We start from the raw sequence: 23,626 nt of genomic DNA on the forward strand, positions 1-23,626 counted from the left end.
CTACACTTTGTCCCCTCTTCCTGGTCATCTATGTATATTGTAAACCGTTGTGGTCCCAGCACCGATCCCTGTGGCACACCACTAACCACCGATTTCCAACCCGAAAAGGACCCATTTATCCCAACTCTCTGCTTTCTGTTAGCCAGCCAATTCTCTATCCATGCTAATACATTTCCTCTGACTCCGCGTACCTTTATCTTCTGGAGTAACCTTTTGTGTGGCACCTTATTGAATGTAACTTCGATGGTATGAGATGTGAATTGGCTAGGATAGACTGCCGAATGATACTTAAAGGGTTGACGGTGGATAGGCAATGGCAGACATTTAAAAATCACATGGATGAACTTCAACAATTGTACATCCCTGTCTGGCGTAAAAATAAAACTGGGAGGGTGGCTCAACCGTGGCTTACAAGGGAAATTAGGGATAGTGTTAAATCCAAGGAAAGGGCATATAAATTGGCCAAAAAAAGCAGCAAATCTGAGGACTGGGAGAAATATAGAATTCAGCAGAAGAGGACAAAGGGTTTAATTAGGAGGGGGAAAATAGAATACGAGAGTAAGCTTGCAGGGAACATAAAAACTGACTGCAAAAGCTTCTACAGATACGTGAAGAGAAAAAATTAGTGAAGACAAATGTAGGTCCCTTACAGTCAAAATCAGGTGAATTTATAATGGGGAACAAAGAAATGGCAGACCAATTGAACAAATATTTTGGTTCTGTCTTCACTAAGGAAGACTCAAATAACCTTCTGGAAATACTAGGGGAACGAGGGTCTAGCGAGAAGGAGGAACTAAAGCAAATCCTTATTAGTCAGCAGATTGTGTTAGGGAAATTGATAGGATTGAAAGTCGATAAATCCCCAGGGCCTGATGGTCTGCATCCCAAAGTACTTAAGGAAGTGGCCCTCGAAATAGTGGATGCATTGGTGGTCATTTTCCAACATTCTATAGACGCTGGAGCAGTTCCTATGGACTGGAGGGTAGCTAATGTAACCCCACTTTTTGAAAAAGGAGGGAGGGAGAAAACACGGAATTATCGACCGGCCAGTCTGACATTGGTGGTGAGGAAAATGTTGGAATCAATTATTAAAGATGTAATAGCAGCACATTTGGAAAGCAGTGACAGGATCGGTCCAAGTTAGCATGGATTTATGAAAGGGGAAATCATGCTTGACAAATCTAGAATTTTTTGAGGATGTAACTAGTAAAAGTGGACAAGGGGGAGCCAGTGGATGTGGTGTATTTAGACTTTCAAAAGGCTTTTGACAAGGTCCCACAGAAGAGATTAGTATGTAAAATTAAAGCACATGATCTTGGGGGTAATTTACTAACATGGATAGAGAACTGGTTGGCAGACAGGAAGCAGAGAGTAGGAATAAATGGGTCCTTTTCAGAATGGCAGGCAGTGACTAGTGGATTACTGCAAGGTTTAGTGCTGGGACCCCAGCTATTTACAATATACATTAATGATTTAGATGAAGGAATTGAAAGTAATATCTCCAAGTTTGCAGATGACACTAAGCTGGGTGGCAGTGTGAGTTGTGAGGAGGATGCTAAGAGGCTGCAGGGTGATTTGGACAGGTTGGATGATGCGGTATAATGTGGATATATGTGAGATTATCCACTTTGGTGGTAAAAACAGGAGGGCTAATTATTATCTGAATGGTGACAGATTGGTTAAGGGGGAGGTGCAACAAGACCTGAGTGTCATGGTACATCAGTCATTGAAGGTTGGCATACAGGTGCAGCAAGCAGTAAAGAAAACAAATGGCATGTTGGCCTTCATAGCGAGAGGATTCGAGTATAGGAGCAGGGAGGTCTTACTGTAGTTGTACAGGGCCTTGGTAAGGCCACACCTTGAATATTGTGTACAGTTGTGGTCTCCTAATCTGAGGAAGGACATTCTTGCTATTGAGGGAGTGCAGCGAAGGTTCACCAGACTGATTCCCGGGATGACAGGATTGACATATGAAGAAAGACTGGATTGACTAGGCTTGTATTCAATGGAATTTAGAAGAATGAGAGGGATCTCATAGAAACATATAAAATTCTGACGGGGTTGGACAGGTTAGATGCAGGAAGAATGTTCCCGATGTTGGAGAAGTCCAGAACCAGGGGTCACAGTCTAAGGATAAGGGGTAAACCATTTAGGACCGAGATGAGGAGAAATTTCTTCACTCACAGTTGTGGGCATGTGGAATTCTCTACAACAGAAATTGGTTGGGGCCAGTTCGTTCGATATATTCAAAAGGGTGTTAAATGTGGCCTTCATGGCTAAAGGGGTCAAGGGGTATGGAGAGAAAGCAAGAATGGGGTACTGAAATGCATGATCATATTGAATGGTGGTGCAGGCTCGAAGGGCCGAATGGCCTACTCCTGCACCTCTTTTCTGTGTTTCCTCCCAGTTAATGTGCCCTATTGCTTGTTAAATGACAAACCTCGTGGTGTGACCAATTATGGTTGTTTGCATTACACAACTGAGGTGCAAAAACAGTTATGAATTACTTCTTTCATTAATGTAGGCGAGAGAAGTATCCACGGTGTGGCAAGGAATATAATGTGATGTACTTGACCAAATTGTTTTACTTGCCAGGAGAGGATGGATAAAATCAGTGTTGAGTTTCATCCCAGGTTAAAAAAAATTCCTATGTAAACACAAATTAAGTTTTTTTTTAAAGTAGTGATTCACTGAACTGGTTGTCCCATGACATTGCATTAAAACTGGTCTTTCCCTCCCAGTATGAGAATGAATTGATGACCCATTCTGAATCTGCTATCCCATTCTAATCTGGTTATTTTTCTTTAATTTTAAGACTTTCCCTTTTTAACACTAAGATGCATTTGTATGGCAACTCTTTCTAATGCTTGTAGAAGTCTCTGCTTTTTTAGGAATTTTGTGTTTCCTGAGGCTAGATTTTACACTTTTGTACATATCGCCCAAAAATAGGCGTTCTTTCCGGCGTGGGCGGTAAAAATGGGTTTTCAGGTCTCCGGCTTCTCACCCATTCTCAAAGCACCTAGTCTGCATTTTTGAAATTGGGTGTTATCACAAGCGATATGAAATGGGCAGTAGCGTTAAATTTCTGACCGTCTGCCGTAAAGTGTCGCTGTCATTAGCAACGGCATGGCAACGCTCAATTCCCGCGATTCAGGAAGTCAAGGGTCATCATGACATGTGCAGAAAAGGAGACAGAGAGGTAGCTGAGAGGGACTGAAAGCATGTGTGGCTGTGGTGTGTGTTTGTTCGGCTGTTGTGGGAGGCACGAGGGAGATTCACCAGCAGCAAAAAGCCTACTAAGCACCAAAACTTAGTTGGCACTGAGCTTTTGTATGACAAATAAGATATAACATGGAAGGGATGGTGTCCTAGAGCTGGTAGCCAGGAACACTGGTGACAGAGCACTCCAAGTGGTCCTGAAGCGTGGCACTGCACCACAAGGTGCCGCACCCCCATTACCAACCACATGAGAGTCAGGAGTAACATCTTGCTTCTGGCTCGGAGCACGTTCCCACCTCGGGACTGTCCTCTCCGGTATCAGGCCAAGCAGCGGTTCGGCCATCATCTGCCACCCCCCCCCCCCCCCCAATGAAACATCGCCTGAGGAGCTCTTCGGCCAGGCAGCTTGGGGCTTGGAGTCAGAAGGGGAAGAGGTAGAGGTGGGGAGAAGAGGCGGGAGGGCGGGGAAGAGTTGGTTTTTATGTTAAAATGTTTTTTATTTAACAAAACCTTGTTGCGCATTGGCTCAGATAGCTGCACCATTACATGCTGGTGATTCCTTAACATCAAAGGGTATAATTACACTTAACTTCAATCAACTTAAACTTTAACTGTCACCAAGGTGATGCCCACCATTGATGTTTGCACACCCAGTAGTGTGTCAGCCATGTAAATAACACCAACGTTCTTTCAGGCAAAGCGCTCATTGATGAGCTCCTGATGTAAGGCTTTTGCAGCTATCGTGCCACCGTGGGCCCTTTCATGAGGTCTACAAAGGGGAGAGGGCATGGCTTCAGCGTCAGCCTGATTGTCTGGGTCAATGTCAGCGCCCGCCTCCTCGTCCTCCTCTTCCTCTCTCTGGTGAGGTGGACTGTCAACTCTTCAGACAATTCTTATCCCCTCCTGATAGCCAAGTTGTGCAGCATGGAGCACAACCCAAATTGAGCTACCTGCTCAGGGTGGTTTTGGAGGTCGCCTCCTGAGTGGTCCAGGCATCTAAAGCGCTGGTTAAGCACTCCAATGGTTTTCTCCACGAGTGGCTCTGTGGCTCTCGTTGTATCGCCTCTCAGCTTCGGTGTGGGTGTCACGCAGTGGGGTCATCAGCCAGGTGGTGAGGCCATATCCTTTGTCACCAAGCATCCAGCATTGATCTTGTGGCTGATTGTTAAACAAGTCAGATACAGTGCTCTCACACAGGATGTGAGCTTCATGGATGCTGCCCGAAAATTTAGCATTCACTGCCATTATAATTTGCTGGTGGTCGACAACGAGTTAGACATTCAGGGAATGGAATCCCTTGCGGTTTCTGAAAACCTCTGCATCGTGAAAAAGTGCCAGCATCGCGATGTGCATACAGTCTATTGCTCCCTGCACCTTGGAGAAGTTTGCAATTCTGGAGAATCCTAGAGTCTTCTCGCTTTATGCCTCCCTGGTCTTAGGGAAGTTGATCAAGTCCCTCCTGCGTGCATACAGGGCTTCAGTGACCTGTTTAATGCAGCAATGTGTGGCATGCTGAGACAGACCGCAAATGTCGCCAGCTAAGGCCTGAAAAGAATCCCAACACATAGAACGACAGTGCTGTGGTGACTTTGACCTCGACGGACAGTGCAGTACTGATGGTGCTGGCAGGCTGCAGATCTGTCCTTATGAGCTGGCATACCTCAGTGATAACCTCTTTGTGGAAGCGCAGTCTCCGAAGGCAGATGGTGTCGGACAAGTCGGGGTAAGACCGCTTGTCCCTGTACTTGCGGGGGGTGTAACGTCTGGTCCTCCTCATCAGTCTGGCATGTCTTACATTGGGCACATAATGCTGTGGAGCGTACCTTCAGCCATCTCGAGTCTGCAACATGTAATTGGTCATCAAGAGAGGATGAGAAAGGACAGGTCCCATTGCAATAGGTCTCTGTTTTCCACCGATTGGTCACAAAGAATGAATGTCCCGATGAAGACACCTATTAAATTCCAGTCGGTCACCGTATGGTCAAGATGTTTGTACAGATGTTCACATCACCTCCAGAGTACATCCGACCTCCCCCGAGGTTGAAGCAGAACAGCCTTTTAAAGGATGCGACGTGATGTAGAACATGGCGTCCATAACGCTGTGGTTAGTTCCACTTTTTCCGGGCGTTTTTTTGGGCGAGCAATATTGTGGGCGATACATGTGCGAGGTGGTGAAAGTGACGCTGGGCGATCTCATGGCCGTTAGTTTCGGCAAATGTGATCTTTTATGACAAAAAAAAGTGGTCGGGCGGTATTATTGAATCTCGGCGTTAATTCCGTGCGGAAACTAACACTGGGCGATATGAGCGTTGATTTCACCCCAAAAAAGTGGGCGGGCGGTATGTTTTTACGCACATGGGGAAACTAAAGCTCGCTGATAAGTTTCCGAAAAATGCCTGTCAGTTTCTATTTTATGGCTATATGGGCATTATACGTCATTTCAGCGGTAAAATGGGCGTTAAGCATGCAAAAAAAAGTGGAAAATCTAGCCCCTAGGAATAATTTCCTTTGTAACAGCACAGGAAATTCCTGACTGTTTTGTAAAGCACCCTGTTACAAAGTAGCAAAAATAGATTCTGGGGAAGAAGGGTTGTTTTAGAGATCTTTTTCAAAACCTTTTTTTAATAACTTTACAGACTAAAACTATAAAGTCAAAAATAAATGTCTTGCTTTTTTTCCTCTGATTTCCTTTGCTGAGTAAACTAAATTACTTGAGCTATCGGTGCAATATAGAAATTTAACAAACCGAGATTTTTCTATTTTTTTTTGGTCAATCCACTTTAAACATTTTAGTCATTTTGTTTATGAATACAAACTTTTGATCTATGGTGAAGAAATGTCCCCAAATAAATTGCTTTTGTGAGATTAGCTACTGTTACTGTATTGCTTTGCTTGTCCCTTGTTCATTTCATTTACACTGTTGCTAATGAGTAGACATTTAAGATTTGCTGCAAATGTTTGACACAATTTAGAATGGGGATTCTTCCCATCTAGCCAAGCTATTAATTTTTTTTTAAAGATGGTCAATCCCCCATGCTGTGATCGATGCCAGTACCTTAAATAAAGCATTCTATTGACACAGAATCGTTCTCTAAATGGCTTCATCTTAAGCTGTCCTATCACAGTCACACAAAGTGCCCATTTTTTAAAATAAAGTGTGGTGGTCAGACATCTGCCAAGGTCATAGATCTGCATTGGTTTTCATTCAATACCAAATCAACTCAAATTTTATATCAACTGGGCTTTGCTTCTTGCTTGACTTGCTCCTCTAAAACTACTCTGCTTCCAGCTGAGAATGTGTCAAAGGATGAGATGAAATCAACTTGAGGGGAATTAAAGGCATGATTTTTGTAACCTTTAACATTGGCACAAGGTTACCAGTTGTAAAGAAACAAATTATTTTTAGGATTTTAAAAACCTATATATTCATTGGGAACAGATTTGATATTTTCAGTTTGAGGCAAGCTTTTTGTTTTTGTACTAGCGGTACAATTATACGGAAGGAAAAAGTTCTCTGATCAATACTTTCATGTTGATCTAAGTTTTTCAAAAAAAATTCTTAATCTTTTTTTAAAGCAGACAGTGCTAGGAATTATATTTTTGTTTAACCCCAATAGTACTAATCATCGGGGATACTACAGTATTGTTTTCAAGTTGCAGTAACCCCAGAATTATTGCAACAATTATTTCCCTTCTGACACTTAAAGAAGCATGCTTATGCTTCAATTTAAAAAGAACTATAACCGATGGAGCAACATTTGTAGCAGAGCTCGGTTTGATCAATGCATGGATTGCCCTAATTAGACCACTGACTTCTACAGTTCATATCTGGGTTCCTGCTGCCAAAGTTGTGAAGTATAACTCAACAGCCAGAGTACACAGCTGAGATATTTTAAATTTTGATCTCTGTTTTGAAATCTATGACACACCAGTTCACTGCTGAGGGAGTGCTGCACTGTCTGTCTTTTGGATGAGACGTCAATCCCTGCCTGTCCTCTCGGGTGGATGTAAAAGATCTCATGGCATTATTTTGAAGAAGAGCAGGGGAGTTCACCCTGGTGTCCTGGGGTCAATATTTATCCCACAATCAACATAACATAAAAAAAAAATGATATGGTCATTGCTGTTTGTGGCAAATTGGCTGCCATGGTTCCGACATTACAAAAGTGATGCCACTTCAAAAGTACTTCATTGACTGTAAAGCGCTTTGGACATCCCGAGGTTGTGAAAATGCTGTATAAACATGTCTTTCTTTGCTCTGACTTCAGAAAATGAATGCTGAATTAAGTAAAATCTTAGTACAAATCCACCAACTCTTTCAACTCTTTTTTTAAAAAAATGAACAAAATATATTACTGCAAGGATACTGCAAAATGGACGGTTGGAAGTGATTTAAGTAAGGAATCAAGATAATTATGTTTTTTGTTTGCAATCCGCCAGATTTCCGGATTGGGGAATGGAATGTTTTTGCTTTTCTTGTGCATATTATTGAATAAACCAAATAGATTAATGTTGCCTTCCATAGAGGAAGAAAATGGGAAATTAAACACAGAAGGAGGCAATCACCGTTCCTTCCTCAGGTTTGCTCAGGAATCTCCTAATGTCGAGCTACAGAACGGTATTTTTAGAGGCCTGACCACCAGTATAAATATGCTTTGCTATCAGAAGTTGAATTGTTTTTTTTTTAATAACCTGACAGAATCATGCACCAGATGGTATGTTTATGATGACAGTTGACCCAGTGAAGTCTACAAGCACTCCTGACGAATTGGAGATTGAGTTCAAAAATGGTAAGGATTTTTTTTCTTTCTTTTTGGGATGAGGGGGAATGGGGCACAGAGGAAAAAATGGTTATAACCAAAAGCTCTAGGCCATAATAAACCTCAGAATTGCAAAATCTAAAATGGCCTTGTATCTCATTCACTGACAAATCAACTAGCATAATGGCCTCGATATTTGCCTGCTAGGAGTGCCAATCAGAACTTTTGGGCATGCACTGCCCACAATTTTCTGTCCATAAAATTAATAACAGCAATTTGCATTTATATAGCATATAGTGTGGTGCCCAGAAAGGACACAGTACTCCAGCTGAGGCCTAACCAGTGATTTATGAAGGTTTTGGCATACCTTCCTTGCTTTTGTACTTTGTGCTTTTTTTTATCCAGTCTTATCAACTTGTGTTGCCAACTTCAAAGATTTTTATATATGAACCCCCAGGTCTTGCTTTTTCTCTACCCCATTTAAAATTGTATCATTTAGTTTATAATGCCTCTCTTAATCACTTCACACTTCTCCATTAAATGTCACCTGCCATGTGTCTGCCCATTTCACCAGTCTGTTATGTCCTCCTGAAGTCTGCTACTATCCTCCTCATTGTTTATTATAGTTCTGAATTTTGTATCATCTGCAAACTTTGAAACTATGTCCTGTACACCCAATTCTAGCTCAATAATATATATTAAAAAGAGCACTGATCCTAATACCAACCCCTGAGGGACATCATTATATACTTACCTCCAGTCTGAAACACAACCGTTCACCACTATTCTCTGCTAGCTGTCTCTTAGCCAATTTCATATCCACGCTGTCACTGCCCCTTTAGTCCCATGGGCTTCAATTTCACTAACAAATCTATTATGTGGCACTTTATCAAATGCCTTTTGGAAGTGGATATGCACCACATTAACTGGACTACCTTCATCTACCCTCTCTGTTTCATCGAAGAGCTCAATCATGTTTGAGACAACTACTTGCCATTAACACATCCGTGTTGGCTGTCATTTTATTAACCCATGTTTTTCCAAGCAACAATTAATTCTGTCTTGAATTATGGTCTCTAGGCTGGTTAGGCTGACTGCCTGTTGTTACCTGGTTTATCCCCCTCTCCTTTTTGGAACATGCGTATATGATTTTTAACCCTCCGGTCCTCTGGCACCACTCCCATATCCAAGGAGGAATGAAAGATTGTTACTTGAGCCCCTGTTATTTTCACTCTTACTTCCCTTGGCAACCTAGGATGCATCCCATCTGCACCTGGTGACTTTTCTACATTGAGCGCTGCCAATCTTATGTACCTCCTTTTTATCTTATCGAATTTCTCTCCCCTCTTTTACTGTGACATTGGCAGCATCCTCTTTTGTGAAGACAGGTGCAAAATATTCATTTAGTACCTCAGCCATGCTCTCTGCCTTCATAAGATGTGTTTGGTCCCTAATCAGCCTCACCATTCCTTTGACTATTCTTTTACTGTTTACATGTTTATATTAGGAGTTCCCTTTTATTTTAACCACTAATATTTTCTCTTGCACTCTTTGTCCCTTAGTTCCTTTTTCAGTTCTCCTCTGCACGTTCTGTTTTCTGCTTGATTCTCTACTGTATTATGAACCACACATTTATCATAAGCCGCCTTTTTCATTTTAATCTCAATTTCTTTAGTCATTCAGGGAGCTCTAGGATGCCCTTCCTTTCTTCATAGGAACGTGTGCAGATCCACCTTTGTTGGTACCTCACATACATAACCTCCTCTGTGATCCTGTTGAGATTTGTAGTTTACTCCAGTTGAACAGCTTCCTAGATATGCGGAAAGGTATGGGAATACCCACAGTTAACTTCTTAGACCATCTACCATAGCTGTAGAGAACAATCTAAAGAAGCTCGGTGCAAGCATGCACCCTTATTCAACCCATTGATGATGGCGAAAGTTTTGGACAGCGTACCATCACAATTGGTCATGCATTCTATCACTGACACACAATCCAGCCAAATCTCTCTGGAAGTGAGACTTGGAAAACAGTTCCATAGAATCATAAAAATTTACAGCACAGCAGGAGGCCATTTCAGCCCATCGTGTCCGCGCCAGCTTTGGTCAGATCAGTGAAGACCTTGTAACGGTCCTTGTGATGCTCTCTACATTTCTCCTGAATCTTCCAAGCAATAAAACCATATCAGTGGTGGTGCAGTTTCCTCTGAATTGAAGTTTGTGGTTGTGGGAGAATTAGAGAACCATGCTTTCAAGCGAGTGCTTGAGGAACAGTCTTCGGCGTGTCTTCTCAGCTACTGAAACAATGGAATTCAGCAACAGTTGTAGGTGATGGCCACTGTCACATGCTTTAGCTCTTGGAATGTCGTCAAATTATTTTGAAGAGTTTATATGGCTGACCGTGAGCTCTCAGCTGCATTCAGGAATCCTGTCTAGTCCTGAAGCTTTCCAAGTCTTCAGTGCCTTGATAACTTCATTAACCTCTAATTGTGGAGAATCTCATCTGTAATTGTGGAGAATCGCATCTGTTATATTTTGGTTAATGCGTGACTCTGGACAAATCCCACGACATAATGGATAGTCTATTCAGTTATCATCATAGGCAGGTCCTCGAAATCGAGGAAGACTTGCTTCCACTCTAAGTGCGTTCTCAGGTGACTGAACAGTCCAATACAGGAATTGCAGTCTCTGTCACAGGTGGGACAGACAGTCGTTGAAGGAAGTGGGGAGTCTGGTTTGCCGCAAGCTCCTTTCGCTGTCTGCGCTTGGTTTCTGCATGATCTCAGCAATGAGACTCGAGGTGCTCAGTGTCCTCCCAGCTGCTCTTCCTCCACTTAGGACTGTCTTGGGCCAGGGATTCCCAGCTGCTGGTGGGGATGTTGTACTTTATCAAGGAGGCTTTGAGGGTGTCCTTGAAATGTTTCCTCTGCCTACCTGGGGCTTGCTTGCCGTGTAGGAGTTCAGAGTAGAGCGCTTGCTTTGGGAGTCTCGTGTCGGGCATGTGGACTCTATTCAGTAAGTCATCAGTGATGGCGCCATTTCTGCATAATCTCAGCCTTGTCAGTGATGAGCTTGCCTCCATCTGCACTCTTCAGAGCTGCAATATTGGTATACTTGGAGACACTCTACTTTTAGCACATCATAGTAGCGCTTTGTGTCATTGCATATAGTCTACATATTGGATTTTAGCAGCTTTTTTGACCAGCTGGTGAGTCCGGAGGGTTTTCACTAACTGTAATACGGTAAATTTTTCATTGTCTTGGAGAGACGACTGTAAAGCACTGAGGATTCAAGAGTCAAGGAGCAGAGGCTGAAACAAAAGAACGTACAAATACACGTAACTTTTGATGAAGGAGAATTATTCTGTTTGTAATTATAGGCCCCACCACTTACACCATCCTCGCTTAACCAGGACCGCCGCCTCTATCAGAATTAAGCACGCCAGCTCTTTTCGGACAGTTCAAGCAGCTATTCGCACAATCCCTTTACCATCCTGGTTATTCCCTATTTTCTGTCACAAATTAAAATTAACGCTTTACAAGCCAAGGTGAGAGATCGGATTTTGTTTGTTTAACTCGCACTCTCACTCTAGAACTCCTGCAAGCCCTTCTTTCCGGCTTGTTGGGTTCCTTGTCATTGTCTCAACGCTTTCACACAAGCTTGAGGACCCCGGCTCCGACGCTTGTTGAGCTCCTCGTAGGTGCCCCGAACTTCAGCTCTAATGCTCTTGCATGCAAGCTGGAGGACCCTGGTTTTGACATTTTTACGTGGCTGGAAGACCCTGCTCCTAACGCACTCGTACAGGCTTTCTTAGTTACAACGTTTACTACAAATCACGTTTACACAATGCACCCGCTATAAGCGGTAGAGACTGTTGTCATTAAATATATTTTTATGGCTAAAAACTATAGTAATAACTTATTTTGAAATTTATACTTTTGAAATATTTAAGTTAATGTGCTGCTGGTGATGTGAAATAGAAATATATTTTGATAGTGTTACATTATTAAGCTTTTCCTTTTAACACTGCTTTTTTATTGTGTTTTTATTTCAGAGAAGCAATGCAGTGCTTTTCCACAGCACTATTATGTTAATGTCTTTTGTGTCTGGGAATAGATGCCCCAAAATCTAATACATTTTAATGGCTGTAGTGGACTAAGCCCCCCTGCTATAACTATTCATCTAAGAGTTAATTTATTTGAAGTTTTAATCTAATTATTAACTATTTTCAGACTTAAGTAGCTTTTTGGACAACAGGATGACTATGTTGGTGCTCACGAGGCTGAGTGGAGGACAATACAACAGGCGCAAAAATTTGTCGGGGTTTAGTAATCATTAATGTGGAGCTTACATTTTATGGAGAAAAGGCTAAAAAGACTATTTTACTCTGATTGGCAACTGATTGCTGTGCTAAATGCTAATAAGGTAGACAGATGGATGTGAAGGAGATTAGAGACTGGCTTTCTGCTTCTCCTTCCACACCCCCAACTGCTTCCTGTTTCATTTATTGCTCATTTCGTGCAGCTAATAAGAAGGCCAATGACATCTCCTTTTTTTGCCTGTTTTGGGCAATGATTAATTCATGGGGTTATTCCCCTTGATGGACTACTACAGACATTCACCTTTGTAGGGCAGGATAATGTGGAGCATGTGTGCATGCCGACCGTGCAGTGTGCGCTCCCCTCCATTTATCAGCCTGAAAAAGCCTATTCTATTCGCTCATTTGTCCAGCCTGCATGAGGTACTGGTGGGACAGAAGGTGCTGTGGCATACACAATGCTGAAGTGTGAAATTTAATTAGTAAAGGGCCTGGCCATGATTTCACGGCCAAAAAGAAAGGAGTTTTTATGTCTCTTGATGCAGCTTCCTCAGCCAAGGCCCACTGTGCTCTTAGTTACTAGGCTGTATTCATAGTTCATATATGTCAGCCCCATTTAATGCACCAGCCATGAAGTTAGAGATCCTTTGCCTTGAAATGCTTGCCTTTTTTGCTCTGCTGCAGGTGTCCCTGTCAAGGTCACCAACCTGGGTGACAAGACCACTCACAGCTCGGCCCTTGAACTGTTCATGTACCTCAATGAAATCGGGTAAGAGAATTACAAACTTTTTTTCCCTCAACAATTTTCTCTTCTCACCAAAGTGGGTCCCTGTCTTTCGATGGGAACAGAAGGGTCAATTCTCTTCATTTAAACTGATTTAGTGTAGAATTTAATAACTACTCTTTCTTGCACAACCGTATATGCATCATAAGTTCACTTCCATAGGAGTACAAAGTAGCCTTGCTATATAAACAAACCTCTGGAAAAACTGGTAAAATGCTAAAGTAAATTGAGAATAAATTATAAAAATTAGGATTGTGAAGAGAGTTATAAAGTTTCCATCCCAATTACATCCTAAGACATGCATTTAAAATCAAATAGGATATATCAATAATTTATGTGGTAAGTGTGATATTCTGACAAAGGCCCTTATGAGTTGAGTGAAGGGTGCGGAGATAGAAACTGAAAAGTTAGCAGTTTGCTGATACCTTCCTAGAAAAGAGGAGGAAAAACGGGACGGAGAGTTGAGTGTGGGAACAGGTCACTGGTCTACTCTGAGCCATAGGTTCACTTGGAGAGAAAAGTGGTATTGGAGGGGGATTACATTACACTAGAACATTAAATTTTTAACAAGGATAACTGTCAGCAGGGATTCTGAACCCAGACGTAGTCAATGGTTGTCTTGACTAGTGTGGAGTGAAGGAAAGATTGCAGAGGATTTTTTTAATTCAGAGGCCATGATGTGCAGGAAAAAAAGATTTTTACTTTTTACATCGATGTTGGGGCAGTTTTTACAATCCTATACCAGAAACTCCCAGTATTATAAGGTTGTCTGCTAGTGTTGGGAAGAAAGAAAGACTTGCATTTATATAGCACCTTTTACAACCACCAGATGTTTCAAAGCGCTTTACAGCCAATGAAGTACTTTTGGAATGCAGTAATTGATTTATCTGGTCAGCCATGCAACCACTGTCACTGATTCAAAGGCTAACTTGACTAGTCTTGGCCCAGTGTATTTCATACCATACCCCCGAAATCCGTGTTTCTAACTTCACTGCCGTATTGTTCTCAATGGTGGGAACCTGGTCAGAGAATTTCTCCCTGTGTAGTGGTGTGACTGTTGAGCAGTGTGTTGTTTTTCACATTTTTAAATTTTCCTCTTGTTTTAATGTCAGCATTCATAGTAACTGCAGGGGTGAAAACAAATCTTCATTTAAACAGAAAAATGTCCTTGCATCATTGGTGATCAGATACAGATCCTAACTACGGCGGGAAGCCAGCTGAGCCCAGCTATATAATACTATGTAAAATGGCAGGGACCTGGTTGTACCAGGTCTCCGCAATTTCCCAGAATTTCCAGCCCTCCTTTGTAAAGGGCAGAATGTCCACCTGGGTTAGGGACTCCCTTCACAAGTTGGTTCCCTCCACTCAACTCTGAGTCAGAAGGTTGTGGGTTCAAGTCCCACTCCAGGGACTTGAGCACGTCAATCTAGGCTGACACTCCAGTGCAGTGCTGAGGGAGTGCTGCACTGTCGGAGGTGCCGTCTTTCGGATGAGACGTTAAGCCAAGGCCCCATCTGCTCTCAAGTGGACGTAAAAGATCCCAGGGCTCTATTTCGAAGAACAGGGAGTTATCCCCGGTGTCCTAGCCAATATTTATCCCTCAGTCAACATAACAAAACAGATTACCTGGTCATTATCACATTGCTGTTTGTGGGAGCTTGCTGTGCTCAAATTGGCTGCCACGTTTCCCACATTACAACAGTGACTGCACTCCAAACATACTTCATTGGCTGTAAAGCACTTTGGGACACCTGGTGGTCGTGAAAGGTGCTATATAAATGCAAGTCTTTTTTTTTTCTCCACCCTGACCCTTTCAGTACCCAGTGTCGTGTTGGAGACTGGTTATGCCCAGTGAGATTAGATGTACCGGCTGCCAGATGGGAGGAAGTGCATCCCACCGGTGAGAGGAGGGTCCAAGTTAGACGAGCAGCCTGGAGCCTGAAGGATGGTTCATTTTTTTTTGTTCTCAAAATTTATGGTTCTTGCAGGAGGGGCAGGGAAACCCTACAGACTTTGACAGGGGCAGTGCTAAAGTTCACTGGCAGGTACATCAAGATTTTGTCCTGCCAATTTTTTGGGTCCGCACTGACTTGATTAGATTGTTTAATTTTGGTATGTGCAGTAATATCATACAGCTGCAATAAGAATTTTAGGCACTGCGCCTCAGGAAAGATATATTGGCCTTGGAAGGGGTACAATGCAGATTCACCAATATGATACCAGAGCTTAAAGGGTTAAACTATGAGGACAGGTTGCATAAACTTTGTTTGTATTCCTTTGAGTTTAGAATGTTGAGGGGTGATCAAATCGAGGTTTTTAAAATGGCCAAGGGATTTGATAGGGTAGATACATGGAAACAATTTATTCTGATGTAGAAATCCAGAACAAGGGGGCATAATCTTAAAATGAGAGCTCGGTTATTTCGGAGTGAAATCAGGAAGCACTTTTTAAAACAAAGGGTAGTGAAAATCTGGAATTGTCTCCCCTCAAAAGGCTATAGATGCTGGGTCAATAGAAGAACGACTGAGATTAATAGATTTTTATTAGGTAAGGGTATCAAGGGCTATAGACCAAAGGGTGGGTGAATGGAGTTGAGGTACAGCTCAGTCATGATCTAATTAAATGGTGGATTAGGCTCAAGGGCCAGAATGGCTTACTGCTGTTCCTAAGACATTACAGTTGACCTCTGTATTGCTGACAGTCTTTGCCACTAATTACTATCTTGCTGGAAGGTCCGTGTGTGTGTGGGTGGTAGGGTCAGACTTTGCTGTGATGCCTGATATGGTCAAATAGTCTCCTAATACACACTGTATAGGATTACACATGAAGAATGGCCATTTTGGAAAAATACCAACATGAGGGCAGAACCCAAAGAAAAATACCCCACCATAAATAACTAACTTTGAGAGGAGAGGAGGCATGCAGAAAAATTGTAAAGGAGAGCAGAAAGTATTCAGCGTAATATTATAAAGAATAACTATCCATGGGCAGTAGCGCATGGCCCTTCTTCCCTGAGCGTTATTGCGAGACATTTTATGAATAGCTTTTGATGGTGCTATTAACTTTTTTTGTTTTTTCTCCTTTCGCCTCCCTCCTTAGCATAGAAATTACAGCACAGCAACGGGCTATTTGGCCCAACAGGTCTATGCTGGTGTTCATGGTCCAACGAGCCTCCTCCCACCATACTTCATCTCACCCTATCACCATATCCTTCCATTCCGTTCTCCCTCATGTACTTATCTAGCTTCCCTTTAAATGCATCTATGCTATTCGTTTCAACCACGCCCATGTGGTAGTGAATTGCACATCCTTACCACTCTCTGGATGAAGTGACTTGAGGATTTATGCTAAGACCACCAGCCGCCTTCTACCACATCCAAATAGCCATTCTGCAAGGATGAGTCTGCTGTGAGATTTTGCCAAGCCCAACCCAGCCTGATCCATTCTTGAACTGGGACACACACAAGTGCACTTCCAGCAAGGCATGCTGGATAGCAAATAACAGGTTTAAATAGCTCTCTGCAATATTGATGCAACTTGTAATTGTATTTGCATGAAATACCTTTGTTATTTTAACAAAATTATTAACCCTTTTTGGGGTTAAAATAGAAAAATGTCACCTGGTGTTGAACATGCTCATAACTAATATCACATTGTAATATTAAAATGGGAACAAACCCCTAACCATTGGAACAAACAGCTCTGCTCAATCTACAGGGCTATTTAAATAGAAACCCTGCTAATTGATATGATAAAGCATCATAATGTAGGGAATCCAGAATAGTATCTACCTTTTGTGAGTTTGATAAATGTAAATGTTCATCTTTGTGTACCTGCTATGTTGAATTTTATTTTGAAGATTGTCCACTTTTTAGCACAAAATCACGAATGAAAAGGATTGATTTTAAATTAATATTTTTTATATATATAAATATAATATAATTAAAGTAGTAAAACATCATTTGAAATTCAGACAGTGTCCATTTGAAACTGATGTGATTTTAATGTAGTCTCAGCCTTTTGAAGAATAAAAGGCCTGGGAAAAGGGTTTATGCAGTGTTAAATAAAACAAGCATCAACTGAGTTTTGTTTAGATATTAGTTTATTGTTTTGTTTTGTTCATTGAAGAATGCGTGACATAGCAATTATGTGTTGTATTGGGACAAAATGGTACAATGATATAAAACTCTGCTTTATCCCCTTTTAAACTGTTATTTAAAAGATTGGGCGAAATGACTTCACACGCACAATGAGGCTTGCATGAATACAGCTGTGATGTTAAAAAGGTTTATTTTTTTTTAAATCTTGTCTCCTGGTTACTGTCACTTTTAATTGTCAACTTCCTCGGTCACTATTCTTCCTCAAAAGCCACTTTAAGTGCTGTGTGCTTGCAAGATGAAAGCAGGATTTGCATTGCAATGAGTTTTTATGTGATGCTGAATAGACATGTATAAATGAGATTGGATTTACTGTATTTTTTTCCCCCTGGGCCTACTGTGATGGTCCTGAGTGCCCGCCTATAGCAGACTGGACTGTGAGAATTTTGCATGGATTTTTGTCTATGTGTACCCTGAATGTAGCAGCCCTGGAGGTCTTCTTCCGGATTTAATCAGCTGCTCCTCATACCGCACAGTTCCAGCAGCATGCTGTCGACCTGGAGAATTGCCTCTTTGTGCACGCTCGACGTCTCCCTTCAAAGTGTGTGAAAAGATCAGTCTCATTTTATTCTAATCTGACTTCACTCCCATTCAGGACCCGACAAAGTGCCAGGCTGTGTGCCTTGGAATTGCGCAGCCATCCTAAAAAATTTTGACATCCTTTAATGAGGCAGAATGTTCATTGTGTGAGTTTATCTCGCTGTCTCTCAGTTGACTGGCCCTTTTTAACCTCAACCATATTAATGTCTACATCACTTGAGCCAATTACTTAATGCCCTGTTGTACCTTTATGGGGGTGATTCACCCGCCTGAAAAGGAAATTGAACTATACCATTCGTCTTCTGCTTTTTTCAGGGGTAAGCATGGGGTTGGTCGGATAGACATCGTGGAGAATCGCTTCATTGGCATGAAATCGCGCGGTAAGGGACTCCTGATGTGTTTTATTTATTGTTTTTAAATCCGTTTTGATGCTGTATTGTCTATAATAGTCAAGTATCTACATCAGTATTGCCTGATAATGTGACGGGATTTTTTTGCCTACAGCATTCAGAGATTGATTAATCAGTCTTCAAATTGTTCCATATATACCTGCAGGCCTGTATATACCGGAAAAATATGTCCAAGTAATTTATAGGAAATTCCATGGAATAAAGAGAATTGGGCTATTATTTCCTCAAAAATGTTTCCAGAATCTTTTTAGTTCTAAAAAAAAAAACCATCACAAGTTTATGCCCTGGGTCTTTTAGGTGTTTGGAACACATTGATCAGATTACAAAAGTGTAGGAACACAATGGCTGCACACAGGAAAATGATCTTGAAATTAAAGGAAGTACTGTATACTATACAGGTAAAACCTGATTAAGCAACTGCTCTATGCTGTAGTTTACATTTGAAATTTGGTTTGCCCCTCTTTCCTTCACTGCTGCACTGTAAGATTTTGAGTGATTTGTCGAGATAGACCATGTGAACCATTTCTGAGTGGATCAATTCAGTTGCTTGTTTTAAACTCCATTCAGGTGCGAGTAGATTAAAGAGTATTTTAATTTGGAGTGCTAGATGGAATAGTAAAATAGAGGGTCACACTTGCGGTTCTCCACGTGGTGAATTAGCAATCTCAGCCGTGCAGTGTGGAACGATGCCAAGTGGTGGCTGCCCTCTTCCCAACTGGGAGGGCAAGCCAACCTGTGCCATTCGTGTGCTTCCTAGAAGCTAAATTCAGAACAGCATTGGTGTAAGCCTGTGAGCAGGTAGACTGCCCAAGCACTTAGCCAGGATGTTGCTTGGCTTGGTTATCAGAGAAAGGGGAGGGGCACAAAATTCCTTAATTTAAAAAAAAATGCTGTAATCATGAACACTATTTTTTGTTAACTTGCCAATGTTCCCCTCCCTTCCGATCCACTTCTAAAGGCTGACTTCTTGTCTGAGTACCATTCCACAGGTGTTGGTCATTCTTCGGTATCTCATCCAAGTAGCCATTCTTTAATTGTGAGACTTTATGGTCCGTATCTGCAGGCCAATCCACTGCTGGGGGCCATCATACCCAAACGTAATCCTGCCTTTGCTTAATGTTCATGTACGTGCACTTCCAGCAGAGGTCTCTGGCCTCCAATGAACCCAGGCTGATTATTTTCTCCAACCACCACCCCCCCAAAAAAAAACTCGGACACCAGAAGCCAGTTGTGCCTACTGTAGGATAGAATGTGGGACTTTTATGATCTATACAGCTCAGCTACTCACTGGATAAATATGCAGGCTCATTGTGGGAATTGCAGCCATGATGATTAAGGAAAGTAGAAGCCAGTTTCAGACAGTAGACCAGGCTACAGCCAAATGATTGTTTCTGACCGGAAATCTATTTAATGGAAACTGTTATCAATTGAAAGTAAATTAAACCTTGGTCGGGAATCTGCCCACATCAGAAATTTTATAAACCACATCATGAAACTCCTTCCCAATCAGGGACTTCATGTCTTCACAGTATGAGGGGAATGTCAGTGAGTAGAAAGATGCATGAATTCCCACATACAATTGGAGAGTCCACCCTAGATAGCTTACCTGTGAACATTTACCATCGTGTGCCGACGCAAAACAATCTGCAGCAATGGGAAAGAGAGACGATCATTTCCTGCTGGTTTTTCTGACCTGGGGGAAGCCAGGGATTGATGACTACCTGTCAAGCTACAAAAATATGACCTGGATGTGTAATCTTGAAAGAACAAGCTAAGTTACACAACGCTCCACTTTCAGAGCAAAGTAATACTCTGCGCATTACATAATTTAATGATTTGACTCTTCTCAAATAGCATTTCCTCAGACTTGCTGTGAACAGTGCCACAGAAGACCCACTCATTTTTATGGTTAAGCATTTTACTTTAAAAGTTAAGGAAATGGTATGAAAGTGCGACTAATAATTATGTAAGACAGCTATATTAAGATGTAACCATCCTCACACAACTTCCTTTGAGTTTTCGTTTGTTTATTTGTAAAATTCTAATATGACCAATCTCTAAGCAAGAGAAGTGCTCTCATCAACTTGTACTTCCATTAGATTTTGTGATGGGACAGATAATAATGCACCTTTCAGCAGGCGGTAAGGTTGCCCAGTCTGTGCCTCCATTTTCAGTGAGAGTGTGTGCCACAAGTGTGACCCTTTTCTACAACTTGCTCGTGGTTCAGGGTAAAATAAAGAAAAGCTGGACAACTGAAATTTAAAAAAAACAGAAAATGTTAGAAGCACTTTGCAGATCTGTCAATATTTGAAAGAGACAAGACAGCTTAACATTTTGGGGGTATAACCTTCATCCGAGGGATTTATACTCCTGAAACATCAGCCTGGCTTTTCTCTTTTCAAGTATTTGCAGATCTGCAGTGTTTTTCTAGCAGTTTTGGTTTTTATTTTATGATTTATAGTGTCTTAAATCTCCACCTTGTCATCAGTCATGAGAATCCAGTGTTCTCTATGGAACTCTTCCAGATATCTGTTTTAGTGGGCATTTAACACATTTCAAGTTTTTAGTAGGTGTATAATGTTAGTTGAGGTGTTTTATGGAAAAATAATACTGTCTTACAGAAGGATTAACACTTTTGTATGCATTATGTATGCCAGTATAGATTGGATTGTGATACAAAGTAGTGACGCATTGGTATTTTTCCCCTCTCTGCACTGGATGTGGTGGTAGGGGAGATAGTGATGGACACAGGTTAATTTGAATGGAAGCGCTATTATTCCAAATATATTATAATAAATAATACTTGCATTTATATAGCATGCTCTCAAAATGAATTTCTTGCAATGCAGTGGTTGGTATGGCAGTCATTTAAATCTGTTTGAACTGAAATCCTACCGGATCTGATCTCTCCAAGTTACAGGAAATAATATATGTGCATACTAAATATACTCTGCACATATTTTAGCTTGTAAAATATTTTAATAGGTGCATAAAAGATGGCCCAATATCACTGATTATTTGTCAGTGTTTGGTGCTGCTTTCAAGAAAAATGGATTAACAAATGTTCATGAAAATGGGAAAAGTTAATTAATGCTTGTTAATGTTATTTAATAAGGAACTGGTGGTGTTCCATAGCTGCACAGATAAACCAAGTAGTCAGTATTATATCTCTGGTCAGACCTGCTGTGAGTTAATGTAAATAGCACAAACATGTCAAACTAGTATTGGAATGGACTACATCAGTGGAGTACATACTTTTTTTAGGTGGCGGTGGGAAGAAGAGTTGAGTTGGTTTGAACAAACTACTTAAATTGATTGAAGTTCACGAGGAAGCAGAGGGTTAGAGGAAAAATTGCTGTAGGACTTTTTTGTTTTATTTCAGTTGTGTCCAGTGCAGAGCAGCAGGTAGCACACATGTGCAGGAAAATAGTTTGCAAGGCAGCACTCTGGCTTTTGGGCTTAGTGAATGTTTACTGTAGATATTTGTGCATTCTGGAAATTAGGCTAAAAGTAAGCACTTAAAGCAGAATAGAGAAGAAAATGCAAATCTGTGTAGGTTTCATAAAGGAGTAATAGTTAAGAAAGTGGATGATTCAACACAGACACAGTATGCACAAGTTCAGGTGCAGCTACCTAACAACATGTACATTCCACACTTTTATTGTTATCACATTGCTGTCTTGAAGTGCTTTTATATTGTATAAGAACTATGTTAGTGCCAAATTTTGATCAGGCTACAAGTTGGGATTTGTTAAGACTGGCTGCTGCGATGCTCCATTTTTAGAAGGTTTTTGGGAATACAAGAGTACCTTTTTTTTGTATGAAGACTTTCGTATGATTCAAATGGGAAACAGTGACCATGCACCTCTACCACCAGCAAATGCTTACTCCACCCCAGCTGATCAGACAAGATTTTGGTATGAGACATCATTGCCAGTGTGTCTGATTTAGACTAAAAATCTCATGTACAATTTGCCCAGTTGGCAACCCAATTTTTCAAAATGTGATGCAAGATGTATGTATCTGTGAGGAAGAATGTACAAGCGGAAGATGAATGGTAGACAAATCTAGCTGAAGGTCAAAGAATAATAATGCAAGATACAGGTAACGGCAAGTTGAAAAGAGCATGAGGAGATGTACTTATCAAGAACGACTGGTTATCAGATGCCACATTGGCATTTAAAAGCTTAGGAATTGTATCTATTTTAAGTACACCCATAACCAGCCTTGGTTCATTAGTGAAACTACAGTGGACAAAGTATAGACTGAATTTATTTCCCTGTTGATGATGATGGATTTATAGTATTTTTATAGTCTTGCTACTCTCTGTGATTACTGGAATCTCCTTATCCTTAACATAGTTACATAAATATTCAGTTAACATATTTAAACCTTTTTTGGAAGTCGGTTGAAGCTGCATTTGTACTGAACATTAAGTGTCTTGCTCATCCACAGGATAACCAATGTCACTAAGCAGAATTATTACAATTCAAAATATTTTATGTTTTCACAATAGAGAATTTAAACCTAATCAACATTTGTTCTAAATCTGTAAAAGATGGTATTAGCTTTTTTTTTCTAGCAATAGGTTTAAAGTAGCATTAGTACTGAATGGTACATTTTTAGTTTTTATATTTGTTTGAAGGGATAGCTTGGGTCACATATTTAAATTCTTGGATGTCCATTCACCTGTTTCATGAACCCACTGTATATTTTTATTACGATGTTCATGAGGAAAATACATTAAGTTTACATTTCTTGGCATCATTACTATTTGCACTGGAAGCAGCACAGGTTTAGGGGTTAAGGAAATTTGTTTTTGGTCTCGGGATCGTTAGGTCTGATATTGGTCTGGAGGAGAGCTTGCGGGCTGTCCATCAGTGGTCATAATAGTTTGGGTTGCCCTCTCTTGGGTCATTAATTACATTATTGTCACCCAATACCACAAATTCAGCTTTGAACAAAAAGCTAAAAGAATTTTTTTTTTTAAATTACAAATATTCCCGATATGAGCACAGCCATTCTTGGCACGGAATTGGGACTCGGAATCAAACATAAATGGAGGCCCAGCTAATGGGCACCAGACCAGCGATGGAATTTTAATTTGTTGGCTTGTTTCAACAAAACAAATGCAGTTTTAAACTGCTAATAGCTGGATTCTTTTAATATTGTTGTAAACAGTTGAAAGACAAAAACCTTAGTAAATTGAGGTTAATATTCAACCAGTAATTAGCCTGTCCTGTTAATGGCAATTAATGTAGGCTCCGTTGTGACTCTCCATGTCTTTGATCATTCACTGACACAGCAGTTCGAAGAACAGTTGTGTGGAGATCTACAGTAAATTCCTCAATGGAAATTATGCATGCTTATTGGTTCGTATTCGTACAGCAGAAAATATTAACTTTTTGTAAACACCATTACTAATATACTGTGAAATGT

The 23,626-nt window shown here is 41.0% G+C and overlaps 1 protein-coding gene across 5 annotated transcripts in view; it reads left to right on the plus strand.

The window, feature by feature from the left end:
- Positions 1–23,626, plus strand: part of ass1 (argininosuccinate synthase 1) — a 143,140-nt gene that overhangs the window by 73,916 nt on the left and 45,598 nt on the right. For all 5 annotated transcript variants that reach the window (XM_070863783.1, XM_070863785.1, XM_070863786.1 and 2 more), the window contains 3 exons: positions 7,919–8,009; positions 12,981–13,065; positions 18,093–18,157. In XM_070863783.1, the coding sequence (XP_070719884.1) occupies positions 7,919–8,009; positions 12,981–13,065; positions 18,093–18,157 (241 nt within the window). The remainder of the gene's footprint in view (positions 1–7,918; positions 8,010–12,980; positions 13,066–18,092; positions 18,158–23,626) is intronic.

The sequence above is a fragment of the Pristiophorus japonicus genome, chromosome 20 (assembly GCF_044704955.1).
Source record: "Pristiophorus japonicus isolate sPriJap1 chromosome 20, sPriJap1.hap1, whole genome shotgun sequence".
Classification (NCBI taxonomy): Eukaryota; Metazoa; Chordata; class Chondrichthyes; family Pristiophoridae; genus Pristiophorus; species Pristiophorus japonicus.